This window comes from Ammospiza caudacuta, chromosome 7, assembly GCF_027887145.1.
Source record: "Ammospiza caudacuta isolate bAmmCau1 chromosome 7, bAmmCau1.pri, whole genome shotgun sequence".
NCBI lineage: Eukaryota > Metazoa > Chordata > Aves > Passeriformes > Passerellidae > Ammospiza > Ammospiza caudacuta.
The window spans coordinates 37,125,911-37,152,146 of NC_080599.1; the positions used below are offsets into that span (position 1 = coordinate 37,125,911).

The window sequence follows — 26,236 nt, forward strand, 5'->3', positions numbered from 1 at the left end:
GTCATGGTGTAAGCACTACACACATATCACTAAAAGTTATTAGGAATTATCTATAATCACACATAGTGTCAAAGTTGGTATATTTTTCTTAGAATATGGTTCTGAGCATTTCCTATTGCACAGCACATACAAATCTGAGTGCATAAACATTTTGTCCTTTTTTTTTCTCTTCCAGCTTGATTGTGGCATCCCAGCCTCAGGTGAGAGGAGGTGAACTGTCAGAACTGTGTGAGCCTGGCAGGATGTGGAGAAGCCACTGAGGCTTGCAGAGAGCAGAGAAAACAGCAGTCTGGTGCAGCTCAAGAACTAAAGCCTTGTTTTTTTATCTCCAATGATTTTCTAGGCTTGGAGATGTTGAAGGTACAAAATGATCCAAAATGGGAAGGTAAACATTTGCCTACTCCACCTCTTCCTGGCACTTCTTGGTGAAGAGCTGGGATTGTTTTCAGTAGCAGGGGCTTATGGCCCAGGAGTAGGGATTAGACCTAAAGCATTCCTAAAGTGGGGTGGATAATACTGGACTTGTCTTCTCAGTGTGCTGATCAGAAGCTTTTATGTAACTGCTGATCTTCCCTGCTAAACAATGCCACTTAAAGGGAAAGAGAAACACCCTGTGGGATGGGTCTGAGCAGCATTCCTGGTGCTGGATGTCTGAATCTATTCACAGTGTGTTGGGTTTGGGGGTTGTTTTTTTGGATAATGTCCTTCAAAAGCAATGACTTCATATCCAAAATCTGATATAATGGTGATTTTTCATAAAATCAAAAAGCTGGTTTTTTTCCCCTGAGCAATTTCTAATACAACAATCAAGTAAAATCTGCTGTGCACAGACCATGTAGAAAAGTATAGAAATGAATCCTGCAGAATTCCTTAGAGGATTTGCTTAGCTTTCCTTTCCTAATCCAACTCTTTTTCAATTGTAGTAAATATTTTAATCAAATATTTATTTTATAGGCAAGTTTTGCTACACTTTAAAAAGTACACAAAGTCAAGTTGATAGAGCTTTGTGCCCTGCTTCATTTGCAGTAACACTTATTTGGACTCCTCAGGCCTTATTCAATTTTTCTCTTTCCCTCTTTCAGCCACCTTTTGCAGGAAGTGGTAGAAACATCTACAGAACTCAGCTGAATTTTGCCAGTAGCAGTAGATACCAAAGATTCTGGTTTTTTTAAAAGCTTATCTGCTTAGGGAAAAGGAGGCAATTAGGTGGGTTATTAAAATGCAATTTATGAATAGAGGCGCTCAGTAAGTCTGCATGTGAAGGTGATTAAATTGAAGTGAGAACAACAGTTTGACTGGAGTGCAGCAAACTCTGCTTCAGGCATTTTTAACATTTTTGTATGCACAGAAGTGAGGAGTTGAAATGGATCATTCTGAGACACCATCAAGTTGCCTACGCTACACCTATGAGACAGGATTTTCTATGCTGTGATAGCTTTTGTTCCTTGAATAGTTACAATCTGAAAGCAAGTACAGGAATGACACAGAATTGTCTGTAGATGTGTGTTGTATATTTATTTTTTTATTTAAAGTTAGTACCCTTTTCATTTTCCCCCGGAGGCCATCAAGCTCAGTTTGGAATGGCCTCTGGGAGTCAGCCATGGCACCCTCAGTCACAAACCATTTGTTGTGTGCAGGCCAAGTGTGCTTTGCAGTATGGATGCTTCCTCCAAGGTGCACAGATGATCTTTCTGATGGAATCCAGGAGACAAGCCAGGTGCCAGCTTCCTGATGCTTCTTTGCATGGGAACCTTTTGAGCAGAGTTGAATTTCAGCATTGTGTGACTCTGCATGGATAGGTCTGTGAACTAAGCGTGCCCATGCCTGCAAAACTCAGTGTATTCATGTCTGCACCCTGTGCTGTGGAACTGCACTGGCAGGTCCTGCAATGGGATTTTAAGATATTGTTTAGAACACTCATGGATGATAAAAATAGATGTTGGTCATTTCAGTTTTTCAGCTCTCTTTCAGGATCACATCTTAAAATGCATCTTTATTATTGAATGAAGAAAAGGTATCTCCCCAGTGCGGTTGTACTCACAGCCAGGTGCTCTCCTGTCCCCTGGAGTGCCTGTGACCAGGCCCAAAGGCTGACACAATGTGTGACCAAGCTGTGCTTCTGTTACAGACTGAAAAGTGAGGTTCCTACAAAAAATGAATGGAGAAAGAAACCTGGGCAGGGGGGAACACAATCAGTGTTTCTTGGTCTATTCCAGCAGAGCATTTTCATGTTTAATGACCGTTCTGATGAAATGCTGTTCTCTTGGCATAAGCCAATACCAGAGCCTGTTCACAGGTATCCTTACAAACATCATTAGTGATGCTGTGTCTCTTCTAGAGAGTGCAGGGATTTTTTCTTTCAGTTGGTTTTTCCTCCTGAAAGCTGGTATCTGTTATTGATTACAGAAAAGCAAATGCAGTCTGGGTCTAATTCTCTTGCTGAGTGCCTGCACACTGAGCCCATTTCAGTCTCGTTTCAGAGTCAGGGATTTTTATTCTCAGCTACCACATCCACAGAAGTAAATGGAATTTGTAGTCCAGTCTGCTCTCAGAGGGGCATCAATGCATGCTGAGTTGCACTAAATCAGTGATTTGCAGAGGGGCCAAGGCCAGGTTCAGCTGTGAATTTATCCTGGGTGGAGAGGATTTGTGCAGTGATAAGGCCAGGGAGGTCTTGCACTGTACTCCTGTGAGAGGGACTGGAAGGACCAGCTGAGGCAGGGCAGAAGTCTGCAGCTCTGGCAATCCTGTCAGCATGTCACCAAGGGTTTTTTTCATGTTACAGGACCCCTGCTTTCTCTTCTCTGATGGATTCTGAGAAGGAAGGAATAAAAAGATCTGAAAGCTTCCCTAATTATCCTTTCAGTGTAGCTGAGGAAGTGAGATGCTGCTAGCTTCTGGTAAATAGTGAAGATTTCATCCATCTTTGCATTGTGAAGTCAAAAGCTTTTATGTGGTCAGGATTATTTGGACTTGATAAAAACAGATGAAGTGGAAGGCAATCCACAAAGTGAGAATGGTGCATTTCAGAGTCTGTGGTATCTGGAGAGAAGACAACCTTTGTATATGGTGCAGTGTGGGACAAGAAAGATCAGTGTCCTCATGTACAGATCTTCAGCCCTGTCTCTGTTACAGAGCTCTGTGTGACCTGGTAGAATTTTATCATGCTTCCAGACTAATTAACCTTTGGATTGAGACAAGCATAAAATGTTTCACCCAAGAGACTAATTTATCCATAAAGTTATGAACTGCAGAAAAAAGCAGTGTATATAATGAAAGTGTCTTCTCAACCATGTGAAGATCAAATTCAGGCTGCAGCTGACAGAGAGGGAAGTTGGGGCTCAGTACCCATAGTTGTCCTGCAGAAGTTTCTGTTCAGCATTCCACAAATGAATCACAGGTGCCACAAAAATTCTTTTTAACCATCACTTCAGCACTTCTATACCATGAGTGTAATAGTTTTTTGCATTTCTTAAGTGGTGAAAAGCAAATTTAAAAACTGGAGAAAGTTTCTCATAGAAGATTATATAACTTTAATTTATTTCTGCTTTCCCTCTTTCTGTGAACTTTTAAAAATAAAAAGCTTTCAGGAAACGTATCTTGAAAGTATCTGTGTTTTGTAACAAAAGCTTGCATAGGCTGCATAACATAGTCTGAAATCAGCATTTCTTAGAACTCATTTCACTTGCAAGTTCTTTAAGACTGAGTTACTTTTTCTCCCCTAAGGAGGATTTCTGCCTGATTTAGTGATTAAATTGATAATATTTAAGGTTTCCATTCAATGATGTATATCTATTAATGTTTGATTGTGCCATATTTTCTTCCCCATGCAGATTATAGATTTAACTTTTTTGCCTTTCTTTCTTTTCTGGTCTGTGTGAGAATAACACCAAAGCCTTGGCCAGTACTGAGCCAGTCTGGCTGCTTTGGCCAACAGGCTTAATAGATATGCAAATTGTACTTGCCTACATTATTTTGGTGATGTTGTTTACAACAATCCCTTGAACAAAAGAAGCCACATAAGAAGCAAACTGTTTGGACAGTGCAACAGCATTTTTCACACTGCTGTTGACACGGCTTTGGTGACAGCTCAGCAGAGACCAGGCTACCAGGCTGTGGTTTATTCAGGAGATTCATGGTGTGTCATACCAGTCTCTGTGACAAAACTGACTAATCTGGAATAGCAGATAGATTTCCTTTCTTGGTCTGACTTACTGGAATAATGCTCTTATATTAAATATCTGACTTAGGCCCAGTGGCTCTGCATGTAGTGACTATTTTAAACTGAGGCTCTGTCCTTGATATCCAGCTCCAATGTAATGGTACTTATTTCCTTTGCCAAATGCTTTGACATTTACTAACAAAGAGCCTCACTAAATATTAGATTATGTTTGATTTTCTTTAAGTTACTTTTTCTGTACTGATTTTCCTGTTCAGGTTAACTTTGTAGCTGAAAATATTGTGGCTCAAATTGTGATGATTTTAGGGTCCCCTTACCTCCGTTGGTATTTATAATGCACATGGAATAGCAAATAGGATCTCTGGGGTCATCAGTATATTTGTATATTGTATTTTTTGCATTGTATATTGTATTACATTTTATACAAATGTATATTTGTATTTTTTGCAGTTCTTTTACATGCCCTTCTCTGGAGTGGTCCCTGTATTTATATTTTTTTACATATATATATATATAAGGCTTTCTGCACTTGTTGTTGCTGGTTTCTTTAATCTGCTCTTTCTCTGCAGCATCATTTGCAGTGGAGGGATGAGGAAAAGCTTTTCAGTGTTTCATGTAATGCACATCTACACATGTACAGCCAGTTAAAAAATAATGATGGTGTTGTCAGGATGTTCCAATTTTCTCCAACACAAATGGACAGTCTCACTCAGTATCAGTAACCACTTTCAGTTTTGGCCTTGTGTGCAGCCAGGATGCAATGGGGAAGCATATCCTCTTAGGCTATAAATCTGTTCACTGCTTTTGCCTTTGTGTTAAAACATAAACCTAACCTAAGATCTTGCCTTAAATGAAGCCACACCAAATGGTTCCCTTCAGAAATTCCTTTGTTTTGTTATTGACAGACTCTCACCATGCTCTATGTTTGGATCATAATAGGCTCCAACTGACCTGACAGCCAAAGTTAACTCAGCAAAGTCCTAAAACTTTATACCTTGCCACATATGAATTACTCCATTTATCTTCCCTGTACTTCAGGAAGCAGCTAGTGTCCTAAAAGTTACTCATGTTATCTTAACACCTGTCTGGGCTGTGTAAAGAAACTGGCAGATTTAAATAGCACTAGAGATGTCTTAAAGAAGACAAAGCTGTTCTCAGAAATGAAATTACTAAGATGACTTTCTGTGTCTGCTAAAAAGGGTGCAGTCTTGTTCTCCATATGTGCTGGATGCTTTGGCATTGCTGTCAGTAAAATGAGAATGCAGTTCCTGTGTTAGATCTCCCATGGAGAGTATGGCAAGGCTGGAACTGGGCTTTAGTGTACAAGGTGATGATCACTGGATACATTTTTGCATACTTTTCATCTATCTATTTATTTAAATGCAGTCTAGCTCCTGTGTCCTGCATCTAGAAATGGCCTATGGTAGCTACCAAGGGAACAGCATAGAAAAATAGAGGAAAATATATTGTGACATTTTTCCTGTGGAATTCTGCTTGTACCCTTAAGATGATGCTGCATCCTCTTAGCCTTATTTTCCTATGTTCAGAAAGGTTCCATAGAGTGAGGATCTCGTTTTTTTTTTTTTTTTCTGTGTTAACTGTAACTTCTTCGGAAGTCTTTTGCAAACCTAGATGTGGAATTCCAAGCAGATCCATCACTTGGATCTCTTTGTCCCCTTGCTTCAGAGAACCTTGAAGAACACTGAACAGATTTGCAAGGCAGAGGTTTGCTTACAAAAGCTGCATTATATCTTAGCCAATCTGTCTTCTTTATGACTCCTGATTTTGTTCTCACAGGTTGCCATCTGTTTTTCTGGATTGCTGGGCTTGTCTGTAGTTTTCCTGTCTGTTGCATTTTCCTGACAACTCCTGGTGAAAGCACTCACAGCAGACAGGGACACTGTGTTGGTGATCTCTGTGCAGCTTCTCTGGTGTGGCCTGGCCTTCAGAGCCAGGCAGGACAAAGGGAGTGTCCCCTCCTCCCTGCAGTGCAGTGCAGCCCTGTGCTCTCCACTGGCCCCTGGAAGGGGCTCATCTCCCAGGGGCTGCTGGTTCAGGGCCTGGTTCCATTCTGCCTTCACCTTGGAGTTTGTCCCACAGATGGCCCAGGTGAAATCTCCAGCTTTGCTTCTGCTGTGATGCTGAATCTCCACCCACATGCTGGTCAAAGGGCATCATTTGACATTTCATGTTTTGGTGTAATTTTCAGTGCGAAAAACATTTAACAGTCTAGTGGTTTTAAGGATATTTAGCATAAGCAGTGCCATTTGACACTCATTTTAGAAAAGAGTCTTTGAATTGTATATTGTTCTGCTTCAGCACAGAGAAATTTCACACCACCTTAGACATTTGCCCTTTGCTATTTCCTAGAGTTTTTTAAAAGACTATTTCCTAGTTTTTTATTAAACAAGACTGTCCCTAATTTTTTTTCTTCTTACAAAATTCTGTGTTTGTTATATGCAAGGTGTGTCTTTGCAGCAGGCAGCTGGAAGTTCAAAGTGATCAGTATGAACTAGCAGTCCAGGGAAGACAGAGGTATTGGTACCTGTAAGGTTTCTGTACTTCCTTTTGTTTTGCTGTACCTTTTGCTGCCTTACAAGTACTCTTTGTTCAAATGCTTATTTTTTTTAACCCCTAAGCTATGTTTTAATTTGAATTAGAAATTGTGTCTCCTTGCATCAGATTAAATAATTAACTTTCATTATAGAAATTATTACCAGCATTTTTGGAATAGTTTTTGTGGCACTTACATTCAGCTTACAGAATACTGCAAAGAAATCTGGGCATGACAGCCATTGCTATTGAGCCAGGACAATCCTCTGTCAGCTCCAGCCTGAGTTTGATCTAAAGCTAGATGGCACAAGGCACATTTCACTCCTTACTGTTTAGATTCCTCTCACCCCGTTCCCCAATGCTTTTCCAGCTATTTTTATCTTACTGTTTCCTTGCAACCTTAGAGGTATTTTGGGTAAAAATTACTTAAGTTTCCTTTGAAATCTGCCTGGAAAATGCAGCAGGGAAGCAGGAAGTCCCAGGGAAGCAGCTCCAGAAGGATTTTATCAGTTTCCTGCCTGTGTGAATGGAGATGGCAGTACCAAGTGTGTTCTGCTGGATGGAGCTAGGACTGCCAATCAGCAGCCCCCAGTTTCTCCCAAATCTTGTTCCAAGGCTGTAACTTGGTCTTAATTTTTTAACCTCTCCTTTCCTTAGTTTCCTTATGAAGAATAAAGTGTTAACTTTGTGAGGTCTGTAGCACTTTGGGTGGAAGGTTTCTCCATGTGCATCATGGTTTTGCTTTGTACCATGGTGCTGTCAGCATTGAGCCAACAGAACACAAAGCAGCTGTGGTAATTTTTGTTCTTAGTTGCAGAGATGTTTTCTTTATCATTCTCAATTCCAGTTGCACATATCATGGTGTAAGAGCTACAGTTCTTCAAGATGAAAAATATCTCCTGACAAAGGCAAGTGTAAAAGCCTGAAGGTATGTAAGGAGTTCAGAACTAAACTAACATAGATCTTGGAATTGCTGATATCTGTAAACACTGTTTTGCAACAGCTTTTAATATGTGAAATGATGCTCTGCAGATCATGAATCAATCAAATTATAGTGAAGAGTGTGAGATGACGGCATAAAGCAGAGAATGGCAGCAATGCCTAGTTTGTACTACTTATCTCTAGGCTGACAGCATTTTCTGTCATAAATCTGTTTGGTTTATAACTAGGCCATAAAACCTTACATCAGGCTGAAATGCAGCAGGATTCTGTAGTTCAAAAATTGTGCATTTGTAGAGAAATACATCAGTGATTTGTTAATTAAAATTGCAGTGCTTTAAAAGTTATTTACATTTCATCTGTACTCATAACTTGTGCTTTTTGGACTCAATTTATGTTCCATGTAAATCTGTGTGATCTATTTAAAACTTGCTGTCTCCTTGCTTCATCAAATTCCTTTTTATATATACAGGTGTGACTTAGAAAATACTCCTTCATAATTTTTGTAATTAGATGGGGGACCTTGCTGAAACTTCACAGGAGGCTGATGAGACTAAAGTGAGTTTGGGCTTGTTTTGTTTAAAATATGTGTAGGAGGGTAGCAAGAACGCAGAGCTATTAACAGAAACTGAACAAGGAATGAGTTACAATGCTTAGCTTGGCTGTCTTAGGAGATTTAGTGCCCTTACATTTCATTCCATGTTTCTTCATATTCTTAGTGCTTCCCCATATATACTTGACACTGAGCAGTCTTGCAGACAGGGAACAAGCCTGTGGAACACTGGGGTCTGGCAAGTCTCTGTTTCTACAGAATACTGGAAGTAGACCAGTGTACTCTATCTTTAAATGATCTGATTTTAACAGTAACATAGCTAAACATATAGCATACACATCTTGCAGCCCTTGAGTGGTGGAAAAACTAAGAGCTCTAGTTTAAAATGAAAAGATCTTTTTATTATTGTATCAGTAATAAAACAGGGACAGAAGCATCAGAGGACCTACTGTGATCTGTACCATGTCTTGCAGTCACATTAGAAACGATCTGTAAATTAGTTTGACAGGTTTCATCAATTGGGGCAATATATGCTGCATACACACCCAGTACACATGTTGAAAGGAATGTTCAAACTGCCATTAGTTCAAAACCCATTCTGTTTTTTATAGAATGCAGTGAAATCAAGTGGAAGAAATAAAACACCATCAGTGAAAGAAGGAGAGGTAAACACCAGCTGTCAAGAGAAAGGTAACATGCACTTGGCATTCAGTTTGTAAGCTGAGTGGTGTGTACCACGAAGAACACCAAAATAAAGCTTTTAAGGCAAAATACAATATAGATTCTTACTTTTTGATAGTGGGCAGGGCTGCAGCAGGACAGTGGCTCTTGGAGACTTGCACTTCAGGTTCAGGCAGTGTTACAGAGGTGACACCAGTTGACCCCTGCCAGGACAGTTCACTTTATCCTCAGACAGCTGTATCTGTGGGGCAGCTGCAGCTATTGCTATCCAGTTTTGGAAAGAGGAAGACCATGGGTTATAAGGGGGTTTAAATGAGTGTTTGGTCCAGTTCTGTGTCTCACCTCTGAGGTTCAGCTTCTTGGATTTAGGTGTTTAAAGGTAGTATCTTTGTTCTAGCTTTTGCACTTGTCTAATGAGAGACACTTTTCATCACCTGAGATATGTTTCATGCAATAGTTACTGATTACTTTAAAAAAATTTGAGATTTGATATTTGTGAAGCAAAAGGAAAAGTAATACTGTAACTGAAATCTTCTTTATTCACAAGCCACATGTAACCCAGTAATTCCCCCTGTGAGGTTCCATACACAGCATGAGCATTGTCCTTCCCCTTTGTCTTGCAGGGACTCACCACATACAGGGACTTTATGGAAAAAAAAAGCAGAGTTTAACTTTGCTCCTCTCAGGAGGACAATTTTGTACTCATGGAACACTTTTCACATCCCAGCTTTAGTGTGATCCAGAATCTCCGAGATCAGTGATGATCTTGGGACAGTGGAAAGCAGAGATTTTTGCAGGTGCAGCGCTGTGATCTCTCTGGCTACCATGACTGGTATTGTAGTACTGGTAGTTTACCTTCTTCATTCCAGAAATTTGATGACATTGTGCTGAGCAGCTGTGGCCTGGTTCGTAGTCAGTTGCCTCAGGGGGGTTGCTGGCAGCCTCTTGCAGGAGTACAAGAGGCAAAACAGAACACAACTCCTCCAGCCTTAGCTTGTCTTCACTGAGAAGCTGCTGCCATGGCCAGTGGGGGGGTTTGGCTTTTTGTGGATAAATTTTGTTTGCCCTCCTTCCTCCCACCCCTATTTAAAAAAACAGCAGCTCGACAGCACAGCAGCAAATGCACATTAATATCAAACAGAATTTTCACTATAATTTTCCTATTAACATAAGATGTTAGAATGTAAAGTGAGCTGGATCTGCGCATGGGACCACTCTTGCTGTTAAAGGCTTTAGGCTGGAATGGAGCTCAAAATTCTTAGAAGAAATCCAACATTTCTTGATCAAATATTAATTACATGCCATATCGAATTATATATTTCAAACAAGTTTTATAAATAAAAAGCTAGGCCTTTCAAACCATCAGCAATATTAATTTTGGATTTAAAAGATTATGAAAGATAACCACATAACTGTGAATTAGAAAAATACTGGCCTAGGTTCCATAAAAACATCCATTAAATAAATACGGAAAGTTTTCACTATGAAAATTCAGTGGCATCGTACTTAAAAAAGCCATAATGAGTTAAAGGTCCCTTAATGACACTGAGATTGTGTTTCATGAATCACAAACACACACAGGACGTCAGATGGCCCCAAAAGGTGACAGACTGGGTTCATACAGTTCAACAGCAAGTACTGGGGGTGTGTGCTGCTCCTCCATGCCATTCCTGCCTGCTGCTCCTGCCCGTGCCAGCTGCACACCCTGGGACCCTTCTCCTCCAGGCTGCCGTGCTGGCCCACAGCCCAGAGGCTCCTGTGGGAGGTGCCATGGCTGGGTCTGTGTCCATGTGTCCATGCTCAGGCCAGCGGGCTGGGTCTGTGTCCGTGCCTCAGGCCAGCGGGCTGAGTCTGTGTGTCCATGTGTCCATGTGTCCGTGCTCAGGCCAGCGGGCTGGGTCTGTGTCCGTGTGTCCATGCTCAGGCCAGCAGGCTGGGTCTGTGTCCATGCTCAGGCCAGCGGGCTGGGTCTGTGTCCATGTGTCCGTGTGTCCGTGCTCAGGCCAGCGGGCTGGGTCTGTGTCCATGTGTCCGTGTGTCCGTGCTCAGGCCAGCGGGCTGGCCTCGGGCTGGGCTCCAGGCAGCGGCTGTGGCTCCCAGTCGGGCTGGAAGAAGCGGATGTCGAATGTCCGAGCCCAGTTCTCGAAGACGCGCTTCTCCGTGAGGAAGCGGTGGTGGCTGCCCTTGCGGCCCCGCTCGTGGGAAATGTACATTGTGCACTCGTCTGGCCCCAGAGGCTCGTAGTAGTGATAAGGTACTGAAAGATGATTAGGATCCCTGTGGAAAAAAGAAAATAGATGGAAGCCCAAGATGTTCTTTCTTGTTGATTGAAAAGATGTTATCTTTAATGAACTGATGGGCTCAAATCCACTTTTCCTCCCAGTTAAACCATGTAGCTGGTTTTTTTCTTGCATATCTAATACATCAGAATGGGGCAAAGGTGTTTTCTTTGCTTTTTCTTTTGCTCTCCTTTAATCCTCTTCCTCCCAGCTAAATGAAGGACAGCAGTAGCTCAGAAACAAGGGAGAGTGCTGCAGAGCTGTGTTACTACTATGAAATTTGAAGTAAACTGCTTAAAAGAGATTTAAATCAGGATTGTAATTTGTTAAAGGTCCTGCAGAGGTATTTCCTGAACTGGGGAAGAAAGAGAAGATGACAAAGGGAGGTGGTGATCTGTGTCACGTCAGCTCAGCTGAGCGTTCCCAGCGTGCTGCGCGAGGTTCCGAGAGCACAGCTTCAGTGAGAGTCTGCTCGCCCGGTCAGTGCTACAGGCTGATGGTGCTGGCATTTTAATCAAACATCTCATGCACAAATTATTTTACAACAGTAGTTCTCATGTATCTAAGCTAAAAATTAAACCAGTTCACCCATAGTATCCATCTGACCTTGTGAACCCGTTCACATTTCCCAGCGGGAGATGAGTGACTCGTGCTGACACACTGGATATGCCAAACACCAATTAGATACTTAGGATAAAGTTCATTTTTGCAGTTCTGACCTCAGTGTTTCCATGTAACATTCTGTAAATGGCACATCTGTATTATAATAAGCCAGAGCAATTCATTCTTCTTTTATTTTCATCTCTACCTGTACCCATGATGGTTTATTACTTTGGGCACGGGCGTTTTGGGCTGACAGGAACTCACACTCTCTCTGTGTCATAAATACTAAGAGAGCAAGCTGTCCCAGACGGAATTACCCAGTTGTATCCCTCTCTCCCTGATTGCTACCAGCTATTTTGCTGTAGCAGAAAATTTTCCAATATCAGCATTTAGTGAAACCTTGGAGCTGTGCTGTGTTACAGCCTGAGCTGAACAGGACCCCAGCACAGAGCAAGAAATCTGATACAGGCTCAGGGCTGTCAGCTCTAATATACAGTTGATTATTTTCATTTTGAAGAGCTAATATTTAAGGTCACTTTCAATTGAATGCATCCACAATCTGTCAGTAGTCTGTGCTGGTCATTATTTTTACTGTGTAATTCTGTCACCTACGCAATTTTCTAATTTTTCTTATTTTACCATTATCCATATTGTATATGCAGAGTAATGTATGATATTGCTGCTGCTTCCCATTTGTGCCTTAGATTAACGTTTTAATTCGATCAGTCTGCCTTCCTTGTAACACAACGTGGTGATCAATCTTACAAGACCAGAACAACAATAAAATTACATTTCTAGAATAAGATGGATTCTAAACTTATTAAATATATTCTCACTGGAATACATAAGAGTGAAACAAAATCCTTCATCACCTCACCTACAGAAAATGCATTTGTAATCTAAAGCTGCCCTTCATGTAGAAATTTATTATTTCTAAACTACAACTATTAGAACTCAATCTTCAATTAATTTTTCACTTTTTTGATACATTGGACCTCTTATTGTCGCTTAAATGAATAATTTGTATGGTTACTATAAATCTAATAGGATACATTTTCATGTGATGTGTTTTTGTTAAGAACTACTAAACAAATAGGCCTCTGCCTTTCACACAGACTGCTCCTCCTTCTTGCACTAAAGCTGGATTTTGTTCTTGAGTCCTCAACCTGTTTTGCTTGGTATAAATTTACTGCTTTAAAGTTAGGATTAGTAAAGTTGAAATCATATGTCCAACAGACTTGGGAAATATGCAGCCCCAGTTAAAGGGCAAGGTGACCCTCTCAGGCTGCAGGTCCCTCCAGGCAAGGTGGTTTTGAAGCCAGGGATTCCACATTCCATGGAAGGCTCTGAACTAACACCAGTGTGTCCTAAGTGGATGTCCTTAGCTCCTGGCAGGCTGTACCAGGTCGCTGCATCCTGTGCACCATGCCACCAGAACCAGCCCAGAGGCACCTGGTGCACAGGGCCTGGCAGGTGAGAGGGGCAGGAGCTCAGTGCAGGCAGCCTGTGGGGCTCAGGCCTTGTGTGCAGCTCTGCTGGCTGAGCTGGGGCTGAGATCAGGGCAGGAATGGGGGCTGCTGGCTGCAGACCTCTCTAGGAATACTCTGCAGCTGACTGAGGTTTTAAGGCTAAATTCCAAAAGCTTTTAGATTTGAAATTCTGAAGGGTATTTACATATGGAGGGCCTTCTCATTTTATGGGACCTCTAGATTCCCCCAGATTGCATGCTGGTAAGCTTTGGATTTGAATTCTGGCTTGAGTACACCATAACCCAAATTAACTGCACTGTGTTATCTTCTAACTCTGCAATTAGCTTGTGTCACCAGCGAATGAAATGCATGAGTAATTTCTATAAGGAAATTGCTTGCCACCTCATTTATTAACATTAAAACAGATGCTGTTTTATCACTGACTGATACTGGACATTAATCAGTATTTTGTCAGACTCCGCATGCATATTAATAGCACAGCTGGGAGGAATCTCTGGAAGTTCCTCTGTAAGATATCCTGTGCTTCCTGCCAGCACAGCACCCGTGGAAGTGCCTGTACCCCTGTCAGTCAGCTGCTGTTTGCCACTTGAGTGCACATTTTCCCACAGATGGTATCCACCTACAGCAAAAGCTGGAGGTACAACACAAAAGAAAAAAGGCAGGGAAATCAGGCCACCCCATACCACATTCTGGTCAGCCTCTTTCCTTAGAAATGAAGAGCCATGCTAAATCAACCCTCTAAAACTATAGGTACTGACATACTTTGTAAAATAATTCATATTTTGATGTGTGAGTAAAGTGCCATTTATATGTTGAGTGATGGGCAAGGTGTTGTGTCAGGACCATGAAGATTTCTAGATAATCTTTTGCCTGCTATTCCCAGGATCTTCTTTTCCTGACCTCCATAATTAGTCCTGTCTTCCAAACCATGTATGCATTTTGTTATTAAGCTAATGAGGTGAGGCATATGGACCAAAGAGCAGGACTAGCTCACATACAGCTTACAGTTTCTCATATGCTCCAGGAAATGTAATCAGCAACAACTGCTGCTTTGCATTTGATTTAAAGGAACTGAAAGTGGAGAGAGAGAGAGGTAAGAAAACACTAAAGTATTTCAAATACCAATTTTCAGGTGAATTATCATGAAAAATGACCTGGCAGTCAAATGAGGATTCTTACAGGAAAATTATCTGGTTCAATAACTGGAATGAAAATTATTCATATTAGTTAAAATGAGGCTCAGAATTAAGTTTTAAGTTTCTGGGAGTTCCAGAATGCCCATGAAGAGGAGAAGAGTTAAAGAGGGTTCATCTCACTAACCTCCTGAGTTTTCCTTGTGTACAGGAGTACCCTGAGACCTGCAGGGAACCAGCCTTTCTGTCCCTGCTGCCGTAATGCCACAGACAGGGGCTGGAATTCCTACAAACTCACTAAGGCTTGTCTTGTCCTTCCCAGCCCTGCTGCTGAGCACCCACAAAGGGAAGCAGCAGCCCTGCAGTGCCTTCAGGAATTGCTGTGGTATCTGGCACCACTGTCAGGCTGCTACTGAAGGGAGGCAAGAGGAGAATCCAGCATGTCCCAGTTGAGGAGTGAGTGCTGTTCATGCAGGGCTGCCAAAGGGAGTTCTGAGAGGGAAGTGCTTCCCATCTGGAAAGGCCTGGATTGGATCCCTGGGCACTGGAAAAAATACAGCAAGATGTATAGCTTGTCTGTCTTGGGACAAAAGAGTGAGAGGTGTGCACACTTCACAGAAATGTGTGCAATGTGCATGGAAGCACAAGCTTTCATCTTATTACAGAGGGCACAAGGCAGCATGAGAGCAATATCAAGCCATTAACCCTTACTACAGCATAAATCTGTAGGAAGCAAAGGGGCTTGAAATTACTTATAGTTTTGTTGTAAAGTACTAGAAATTTATAATAATTAGGACACCAAGTCCAGTTCAGCTATGAAACTCAGTGTCCAGTGAAAGTAAATAAAAATGAATCTAAAACACCTTGTTGCAAGTAATAGAGACAAATCTTTTAGTCTGTGCTCCAGACTCCTGCACTAAACTATTTTTCCTGCACGGGTGCAAAGCAGTTTGGTTAATGATCTTAAGCTAATAATTTGTAGCAGAATCAACAGCATGAGATTCCTGGTACCTTTGAGGTGTCCTTCACGTTACAAATGTGACACTAATTTAGTTCCATGACAGTGATCACCACACTCATTACTTATTCTAGAAATTAATACTTAAAAATGAATGGGTATCTATCTGCTGAAGTTATAAATTTGGTGATACTAATTATGAACAGAAATAAGATTTCTTAGTGGTTTTTTTTTCAATCTTAATGATTCTTTACTTGCACAGCAAGTAGGATACCCACACACACACATCTAGCACACACACATTTCAGTTGTTTTGTTAGGATTTTTTGTTTTGAATTTTTTATTTTAATAGTAGATTCTTATTCTGTCTGACTGAAAACCAGGAAATATGGCTTACGATTACAGAATATTTCTTTCTGTTATTCTGTTCTGTTGTGTGATTTCTTTCAAGGAAAGCACTGTTTTAACTTCTTAATGAGTGGCTGAAGAGCCAGCTAAGAAGGTTAACTATATTTATGGCAAGAAACTCCTTTCACAGATCTTCATGGACAGCTTCTTCCAGGCATGGCAACTACAGTTTTCCCCTTCATTCCCTGAGGAATCAAGCTGAAGTAAAGACATTTCATATTACTTTGATTAAGAAATGACCTTTTCCCTTTTTAAAACCAGGTGTGTGTACCTTTATGTTAGGATTTTTTTATGCAGGCCGTAAGAACAATTACATCTTTCACTGGCAGGACTGATCTACAGCCTTTCTTGTGTTATAATTTAAGTCCATTTGATTTCAGTGTATTGATTCTATGAAAGCCTTTCATATGCTCTCAGTGACATTTTTAGTCTCTCTCAAAACAGTTTGTTAGGGTTTAGCTGGCTTTTTATAATATGTATCTAAACTATTCTGACTTTGTCTGAAATGTAAGGATTACACATTATTTTGCAGTAAAATGCTGTCTTATGTATTTTTAGATCATCAGTTTAAGAATTACTTCCATGTGCCATGGGAATACAGCCCCTTCTGGAGTAAGACAGACCAGCCACTTACAGAAACTAAAGTAGTATGTGTTGGCCAACTGAGATGACAGAGGAACGAGATGCTGTGGAAGGTATTTGTTGTCTGGCATATCTGATCTAGTTTGCAATTTTCCTTGGAGAATTCATGCTGAAGTCTGGCAGTACATCACAGCATTTATCATCAGTATTTTGTTATAATTTGTAGAAATTCTCACAAAGCGGAGTTTAGTGTTGACATTTTATGCTGTGATTTCTTTGGGGATTTCTACAACGTGCCCAAGACAAATGCAGATTCCTGAATGATCCCTGTAAGTGCTCAGAGGAAAGTCAAAGCAGTCCCATTCTTGGAGACTGACCCAGCACTGCAGCCTTGCCCTCCCTGCCCCTGAAAGGCATCTGGAATTACCCAATGAACCACACTTGAGACAGATCACTACTAGAAAATTTAAGCAAGTACTTCTTGGTGAGAGGGGCTTGTGAGCAGGTGATGAAATGCTGCACTGAGGCCTTGTTCCAGACTGGCTCCAGCTCTTCCCAGGTCACCCAGCAGGACAAATGGGATCAGCACCAGCTGTGGGCAGGAACCACTCAGTGCTGGGCTAGTGCTGGGTGGGCAGGTGAGACTTATGTCAGCATCAAGACTGCTGCTGTAATACAAATTTGTCTGTGTTCATACTGGTACCTTGTGGCTAATGCAATTTTGGTCTAGCACTGGAAGTTCTGGAGCCTCTCCCTGTGTCACTGATCCACGTGGGAAAAGCTTAACCAGGAGCTGGGGACTGGGTGCTGAGCATGGCTGGAGGCAGAAGGGGGCTGGAAAAAGGCACAGGCTGTTGTATGTACAGCAGCTCCCACTGGCACAGTTGTGCTGCCTCTGCCTCCTGTGACCCGCCCCTGCCATGCCCAGAACAGGATCACAGGACTGATTCTCTGGGGCCAAATTCATGGGACGGTTCCTGGGCACCATTTAGGAAGCTGCAGGATTGGCATTTGTGTGACAGAGGTACAATAATGTTAATTTGAGTTGCACAGAAAGTTCAATTTAGAAACTAGTCACTGAGAGAACACTGTTCCTCTATTAATTTGGGGGGAACTCGAAAAACAAATTAAAAGTAATGTTTTCCCGTACTTCTTTCTTCAGATTAATTTCATGCCAATTATTCCATTACTTTTAGCTGATAAATATTCAGAGACTAAAAGAAAGCAACAAGATGGATTAATTCTCCCACAGTACAAACAAATTTTTAAAATATTTTATATAACATAATTAAATGCTGTTTGTTGTTTTCAGAATGAGATCATGGGGCATCTCATTAATTGCTTTAAAAGGACTGAAGACTTGTTGCAAAAGAAAAAGATTAAAAGATTCAGATATTTATCTGTAACATTAACTTTGTTGGCTAATAATGGTTCTAAAATAAATCCTACCTGCAGAAATCCGGTGGCACCATCCCATAAACATTTATCCTGTCACAGAGCTCTAATGCGATAGTCATTGTGAACCAGCCCGTGCTAAGCCAAGTGTTAGATATCTTCCTGAAAGCAAAAACATAATTAAGTTTCTAAGCTGGCAAATAATTCTCGAGATTTATTTATTTATTCATTCATTCAGAAGCAATTTCTCAGCATTTTCTTCATTCTTGTAAAAGGCTTTGAAAACTGGGTAACCAAGACTCCTTTGCTCATCCACCTTTTAATGATTTTTTGGTGCCTCCTGTCAGTGGAACCCTGGGCAGGAACTTTCCTCACTGTAATTAATTTTAAGCACAGCAACATTAATATTTAGCTGACCTTCTGACTTGGTTTCTAGAAGCTCCCAGCCTGGGAAATCATCCTAGGAGCCACCCCAGGTGCCATCCCTGCCCGAGGGGAGCCTGACAATGGGAATGAGAGCGCTGGCAGGGAGCCCCTAGGACAGCATCTCTCCTGCCTTCACTGCAGGCTGGGACATGGCTTTAAAAGAAGCTCAACTGATCCCAGTATTAATTAGGCAAAGTAGGAGATACCAGCCTGTAACTGCTCACAGATGTAAGGGATTTAAAAGTTGTGTTTAAATTTTGCTCTATCACAGGTTCTTATCTGCAAAGGTTCACTCAAAGGTCTCCTTTAAAATGCTATTAAAGAATAAACAGGAATTCTCCCTAATGGCTCCTCACCCAGCTAGGAAAGTCCCACAGGAAGAAGTTGAGGCTTGTGTTATCTGCAGCCCAAATAGTCCTCAGATCCCTGCTGACTGCCTGTCACAGTGACAGGCTCTCCCTTCATCTCCTACTAAAGCTGAGGCACCAGGGGAGCAAGTGCAGGCTCTGGGAAGGCCTGGGCACTCTACCTGAATATATTAATGTAGGACCTACATTAATCCCATTCCCTCACACCTGCATCTGCCAGATACCTGTGAAACTTGGTCACAGCCCCCCAAAAAAGCACAGCAGAAAACATGGGATTCTCTTCAGAGAAGTCACCAGGGAATCCCAGGTCCTGGCCCAAGTTCCAAGGCCATCTTTTACAGTTTACCCAGTGATAGCAGGATGTGGAACACTCTTGGAAACAGGGACCTGAGGCCACAAAAGCCACTGCGAGCAAGTGCCAGCAATCACTAACATCTAATTCAGCTGACAGGAGCCACCACACAGCTTCCAAGCTAATGCTAAACAAGCTGGTTCCAAGTAGGTCACCTACAGGGCAGTAGGAGGAGATGTTTTGAGCACTGTCAGATTGAGGAATGCCTTGTACCAAGGTTTCCCATTTCCTCAGGGAATCAGACTACCACAAGGAAAAAAAAAAAATGTGGTGGTGTCTGTGCCAGCTGCTTAAAAAGACACTTCTAAACATAAGGGAATTCTTTGACTAACTATGCCTGGAGGATGCTGAGGAGCCTAGGTAATTTGTCCTGTCCTTACTGGATCACCTGGTAATGTTTAAACTCCCGAAACACACATTTTTACTGCTCCTGACACACCAGACTTTCAAGCTAAGCTAGCATTTGGAGAATGACATGTTATAAGCATCTCATTATTTCAAATTATGGGGCCTTATTTATTTTCTGACTGTGCACTGAAGCTTGGAGGGGGTGGTGCAGTTTGTCACAATGTCAGAGCTGGGTCATAAGCTCAGTGGAGGCCTTCAGGCATATCAAAAATATACAACAGTGAGAAATTTTGGCTCAAAATAATTAGGAAAAAGAATGGTAGGGAAAAGCCGAAAAAATTTGTTTCTCTGCCACCTGAGCTCTGAATCGCTAGATAATTCAGGAACATGTTCAGGCTAAGAGTGCTTTGGAGCTTGCACAAGTCTGCTGTTCCAGGTGCCCAACACTTACATTCCAAAACCAAGGGAGCCATTGCAGCCAGACACGACCAAAGCTTTGCCCAGGGCAGGACACCCAGCTAGGCTCTCTGCTTTATTTTCTGGGTTAGCTTCCTTTCTGCTTACACACACTTAGGCTGTCATTTAGTGTTTTCCAGAAACAGGAAAACAACTGAATATAACTAAACTGGCTTAGAAGCTGAATAATCAAATAAAGATTCAAAAATTCATTCAAGTACCTCTCTGCCCTCTTTAAATACCATGTCTGTAAGGACAGCAACACAGAAACAGGGTTACAGTGTCTTGCATTTCCTAAAAGATCTAAGCAAGAGTCCAACAAAAGAATACTATTTTTATACCTAATCAGCAGTAATGAGAGAATATGAAGAACTGTCATGTGCTTATTAGGGGAAATTATCAGATATTCTCTTATATGATGAACTAACACACTGTGCTGATAATTCTGTAGTGCACACTAAATTACAATTAAAGGCCTTTCTGCTCCACCAGAATCTCATTTATAATCTCTTTGGAAATACTCTTCCTGCAGTTATTTCATTTATGCTGCTTTTATCTAATTACTATAATATTGGTTCTGAATCGTATTTTCTTAATGTACCCTTATTCAATTATAAAGTTATTTTCAAGTACAGTTGCTTTATAATGCCAAATGTATTGCTCTGCAGCCTTTGTCTTTCACCATGCTATTTAACTGGCAATGTTTTCTGAAGGTTTTTCTTAATTTCAAAATAATTTTTTTCCAAAAAACACAATACATCCAATTACCTTTCTTCTCATCATTTTCAAGATGGAAATTAATAGTCTGATTCTTGCAACCTTGCAATCATGCTTCTCTCTCCCTCATTTATTTTTTTGTAGGCACGAATGTCAAGAGTTCAGCAGAAACCCTCCAGGGAGCAGCAGCATTCTGGGCCTTACAATGTTCTGCTCCTGCCCCCACAAATTATTTCCTATCCATGTTTCTTTTCATTTTCCCTTTCTTCTGTGCAGCTTATTCATTTATTTTCATCTCCTGTTATAATCTTCTTAGCCCTTCAAGTATGCTGTCTGTGCCCTCTGAAGGAGTGGTTCATTCAGAGCAGAGCCTGCAGTTTATTAAAACCAACAGGGCCTGTTCCTCAGGCTGACTTTTGCTGGCATCTGCGTGCCCTTGATTCACTCTGAGAGTTCCGGGTGCCCATGACTGAGTTCACTATAAACTTGTTACAATGTCATTAATGGCTCAAATGCCTTGAGAATATTTCAGGACGTGAGCCTGGTGCCTGTGCAGATAAAGAAATGCTTCCATCACACTCACTACAGGCCTCTGGCTCTGGATGGGTGATGCAGAACCAGAAAGAGCAGCTTGCCTGAAATTGCACAGCATGTGTCAAGAAAAGAACAGGATGCTGGCAATGTCAGGGAAGGAAGGGGACCCTGGCTGCCCATGGCAGAACTGAAGTTCTGAGAGTGAAGCAGGAAGGGAAGCTGTTCCTCAGAACTGGGAACAGCACGTGATCCTGCCCTGGATCACCAAAAGCACAGTCCAGGAAAGGAGCTGGCAGCGTGCATTCCTTGTGTCCAGGGCCTCCCCCTGGGGCTCATGGTGGCCAGGTTACAGTGCAGTTTGTTGGCTTGCATGCCTTTGTAAATACTGAGCATACAGATAACCCTCTGCACATTGCTTGAAGAGCTCAAATGCTTAATTCACCTTCTCACTCTGCTTTACTCTGGAAAAGACAAACACATCACAACTGGCAGGGTATCTCCTCTTGTTATCCTTCCTTCTTGTTCTGGCAGAGACCCAAATACACCAGTTGGAAGATGAAGAGAAGAATCTTTAATGTTACAATTTAATGTTACAAAACTGACCAAGTTACTCTGTGCTCTGGTTTGAGCCTGAATCAGCTATAAACTCAGATCTGCTATAACTGAACAGACCTCTGCAAGCCAACCATGTGGGGTGTGACAAAGGCAGCAAATGCCAAGCAAACATTGCCTTCAGCTAAGAGGGTACAACAGTTTCCTCTAACACTGGTTCTGCCTTTTTCATGTAGCCCAGAAAATGAGATCTGTGCTCGAGACCATGACAAGATCAATCCCTGTTCAAGCTTTGGTGTGTATGTTTTGTATTTGTAAGGTAGAAGATCTGACTGTGAGTTACTGCACAATAAACCTACTCTTCATTTGTATCTAAGTGGGGACCCTGTGCCATTTTTACAGCAGCATATTTAATAAGTAAAAAAAATCAGAACTTCATTAAAAATAAATATCTTTCATTCTGGGAAGTCTTTAGTTTGAATGCCCATTTTCAAACATTATATCTGAAAATATTCAAGTACTGCAGTGGGTCACTTACTACAAATTTGATTTGAAGATCAGCCTACAAGTCTCATAAACAGTCTCATAAAGATGTAACTATCATAATAACTTTCCATTTTCCAGTTGCAAATGTAAGATGAACTGTTCTGAAGCACCTAATGTATGACTAATGTTTATTTGTTTTACAAGAAGCTTTACAGCTGCAATGTTCCAAAAATGCTTAAATTCAATAAACAGCTATTATAATTCACTGGATGGTGGCATTTCCTCTATAAGAAAACATAACCTATCCATTCTAATTTTTCAGAGTCAGTGGAAAAAACTTTAATGTATATTACCCTAAAGTGAGATTTAAATAGTTCCTGCCTCCTTGACTCCATAAACATTACATGCAGACTCTGGTATTCTAGACTGATGAGGCAGTGCTCCATACAAATCATTTTGATGTGTATTTTTTACTTATGTTATCAGTGATGTTATTTGGCATGTCATGCCACATTACAACTCACGAGGCAGAGGATTTAATGGGCAGGATTGTCCCTCTGAGCAGATCTGAAATTGGTATATATAAACTGCATTATTTTACTACTCTGTGACATCCCCTAGGTGTACCCAGGGAAGTTCTCACCTGTCTTTTCCAGTCTCCCGTTTAAAAAGGTCATCAAACTGAAGCATCTTGTGGCGAGAAATCATGTACACCTTTAACTGAGGCAGTATCTGGTTCATCAGCTGCAGGTTATTGTACACCAGGCCTTTGCCATCTCTCCTCATGTAGCTGCTGGGGCCCCAGAAGATGAACACGGCGCCGTGGCTCATGTTTAAGAGTTCGTTGCGGTTGCGGAGGATCCTCTGGATGCTGGAGTGCGCGATGACCCGCAGGCTGGTTTTGTTGCCCACGTCGTTGCCGTAGCCGCGCGTGGGCGCGTCGTTCATGCGGATCACGCACTCGCTCTCGTCGATCCTGCGGCCCTGCCGGCTCCCCAGGAGCTGTCCCGAGCTGGTGACCAGCGCGCAGCTCCTGCAGTGCATCCTCAGCGGCTGCAAAGACACACAGTCAGCTGCAGGCATCTCCCTGTCCCTGCACAGCTCTGCTTTACACCTTCATGGTGTATTTCACAGCAAAAACCTCAGAGCAAGGTGCAATCTCTCCCTGCAGTCTGCCCAAGTAGCTGGGGACCCGTCACCTGTACGTGTCTGGGGGGAATATGGGGACAGCCCTTAGAGTTCCTCTGTGGAGCTAAGCCCATTGTGTAAATCCTCCTTTCCACTGCTGCTTCACAAACACAAATAACAACAGCCTCTCTACTCTTCCCAACTGCTTAGGATTGTCCTTCCTCCACTTGCTATAACAGCTATAATTACAGTATTTTTTATTTTTCCATTTCCTTTTTTTTTTTTTGGGAAATAATAAATCCTAAGTCTTCCTAAGTTCCTGTGTTCAACCCTGGGGTCAGGACATTTTGCTACAAAAAGAGATTGATACCCTGGCCCAGTGCTTCCCTGCTATTTGCAAGTTGTGCCACAAGCACTGCAGTGCTCTCGTACCTCCTTTATGGTTCAACAGTCAGAGCTGGTCAGTAATGTCTGTGTGTATTCTACATGACAGTGAGTTAGTGCACTGAACTTTTGCTACCTTGTCAGGTCATGTTTGAAAGTTACTCAGTAAAATGGAATGGGAGGTGCCTGTTCAGTGAGTGCTGACCTAATGGAAGCAGAAGAGTAAAACAAGCTTTCATGAAAATGAAAATGCATGATAAATCATGTTACTGAAGTATGCCACCACCACAGGTATCAATTATAGAGGAGTATCTCACTATCTACTGCTCAGCATGAGAACTAAAAGGTGCAAGGGTTAACAGTATTCCCAAAGTGCTACTTTCTAACAAGAATACAATAAACTGTGAGGTAAATAAAAACTGTTTGAGGGTGTGCCTTGGTAGCCCTCCAGGAAATAATATCTTGCACTTGGTGTACATCTTAGTGTCTTTGAAAAACAACAAACAACAGCAACAAACCAAACAAACAACAGTGCCCACCCACCCCCTGAAAAAAAATCCAAACCAGCCTAACAAAAAAAAACAAACCAAAACCATCAGATAAACCTCGGGCACAGAGACTGAACTGCAGCTGCTCGATCATTCTGATCTACTCATATACAGGTATCCAATGACTACATCAGTCTGCAGTGAGGCACAGCTTAAAACTGTAAAGCTGAAAAGGATGCATGATGTAGATCTGACACAATCTCAGGCCCCTATTTGAAAATGCTTTGGCCCTGAGTACTTAATAAGTGTGTTTTACTGTAGTAACTAGTTTTTAATTTTGAAGGTATTAAGTGGTTACAGTTACAGTCTGAGATTCTTTTATTCTGTGAGACTAGCTCATGAATGCTTAATGCTTTTTAATTAAAGAAAAAGTAAGAAAAAGTATACAATCTGCACAGTGATTCTCCCATTAAGCCTTGTATTTCCATCTCCCCCAATAAACATCCCTTTCACATCTGTGGACTATAATCCAGAGCTAATGGTATGGGTGAAAATGTTCATGCCTTTGTGAGCCAAGGTTCCTAATGTAGTATTTACATGCATTTTCCTTTAAGCTTTCGCCTGCCACTTTGATAAATTACCTAGTGAAAGGCTCTAAGGTGAACTAGCTGCTCCACCACCATGCTTGGGAAAGCAAGACAAGGTGTTAATGAGGTTAAAGGAAATGTAGTCAGCAGCAATGTTAACTCACACAGGTTTGAATATCCACATAGCAAGGCATTTTCACCTAAACAATCTCTGCTGGTTTCTGGCCTACTGAGCTCCAACTTCCTTCTTCTTTTAAAAAAGCCATCCCTTGTTAGGAAACAAGGGAGCAGAGCTGAGGAAACTTGGGGAGGGGTCTGAGGCTACCTAATGAACATTAACACGCCCCAGAACATCTGTCCCAGATCTTGTTGAAACATGTTCCTTCTGGGAAATAGTCTTTAGAGTGGAACAGTCAGGTATTCCCAGCCACTTCCTGAATGATGCATGGGGACTGAGCCCTTGTAGCTGCTCCAGGCAAGTCATTTTCAGTTGCCTCGCTCAGATTCCTTCAGCTGAAGTCTACAAAACTCGCACCTAAAAACTATCAGAGGAATTCACAGGGAACAGCCACAACATTCTCACCCCAGCTGTTTATAATGCTTTGACAACAGTGAGAGCAAGGGGGGGAAATGCCATTGGCTGTAATATCATCTCACTGGGAGGCAGCGGTGGCACCAGAAATGTCATCTACTTAAGCAATAATAATGGAAGCACAAGGCAGTTCTTTGGGATTGATGACCAGCTGGAAAAAGTTGATGGCCTGAGAATAACCAGGGGCCATTAAGCCAGAAGAACATTAACTCCACAGAAAATGCTGTTACAGTAATTATTGCAGTGATATTTGGGGAAAAAAAAGCAAAGTGAAAAGAAAGCAAACTCCATGAAATATGAGTTGTATTTCAGGAGCCTTGCTTCAAAAGGGAGAGGGTGAGAGGAAGGCGAGTTTTATAGCATCTTGTTAATTACTCGGAAGTGTAACATATCATGCATGTAAAAGCTGCTGACATTGAACGTACCCTTTGTTAATCAGCAGCCCCAGTTCATGTGTACCTGAACTCCATGGACAGCACCTTTTGACAGAGCAGAGCACATGGCAACTGCTATAACACAGGTCAGGCACTTGGACACCACAGGAGCCAAGTATTGTCCAAAAAATTGCCCAAATCACCTCTCAGTTCCAGTCATCTCAAGACACACATGGAGAGAGGGAGAACAGAGGTTACACTACAAGTTCACAGTGCAGAGCCCCAGAAGATGGCAAATCAGCTGGTGCTTTTCAAGGATAGATGGGCTATCCCGAGGGAATGAAGGCAGCAGGGGAACTCTGTCATGGGATAAACCCCGTAACAGCACCTTTGTATCCACGAGTTTGTGCAGCTTTTCACAGCTACAAGTATTCCCACAGGCCAAACTGACTCCTGGCAACTCCCACTCCCAGAAATTAGCCCAGAAGTGCTGCTGCTCTATCACAAATGCCTGATTTGGTTAATGAAACAAAAAACAAAGCCATGGTTGTTTCTGTATTTTCCAATTTGAGGCAATTTGCTCTGTTATTGACTTTATAATCTACATTGTCCAATGATCGAAAAATGTTATTTTCAGACACTTTAATGCTCAAGTGCTCAAGAAGAATAAATTGAAAAATGTTATTCCTG

General features: G+C 41.7%; 1 protein-coding gene across 1 annotated transcript in view; it reads right to left on the reverse strand.

Annotated features, from left to right (window-relative positions):
- Positions 1-10,936: 10,936 nt before the first annotated feature.
- The window catches only part of ST6GALNAC5 (ST6 N-acetylgalactosaminide alpha-2,6-sialyltransferase 5), a 64,877-nt gene continuing 49,577 nt past the window's right edge, over positions 10,937-26,236 (reverse strand). The window contains exons 3-5 of the mRNA XM_058808204.1: positions 22,637-23,046; positions 17,809-17,916; positions 10,937-11,183 (exon numbers count right to left, since the gene is read on the reverse strand). Of these exons, the coding sequence (XP_058664187.1) occupies positions 10,952-11,183; positions 17,809-17,916; positions 22,637-23,046 (750 nt within the window). The 3' untranslated portion in view covers positions 10,937-10,951. The remainder of the gene's footprint in view (positions 11,184-17,808; positions 17,917-22,636; positions 23,047-26,236) is intronic.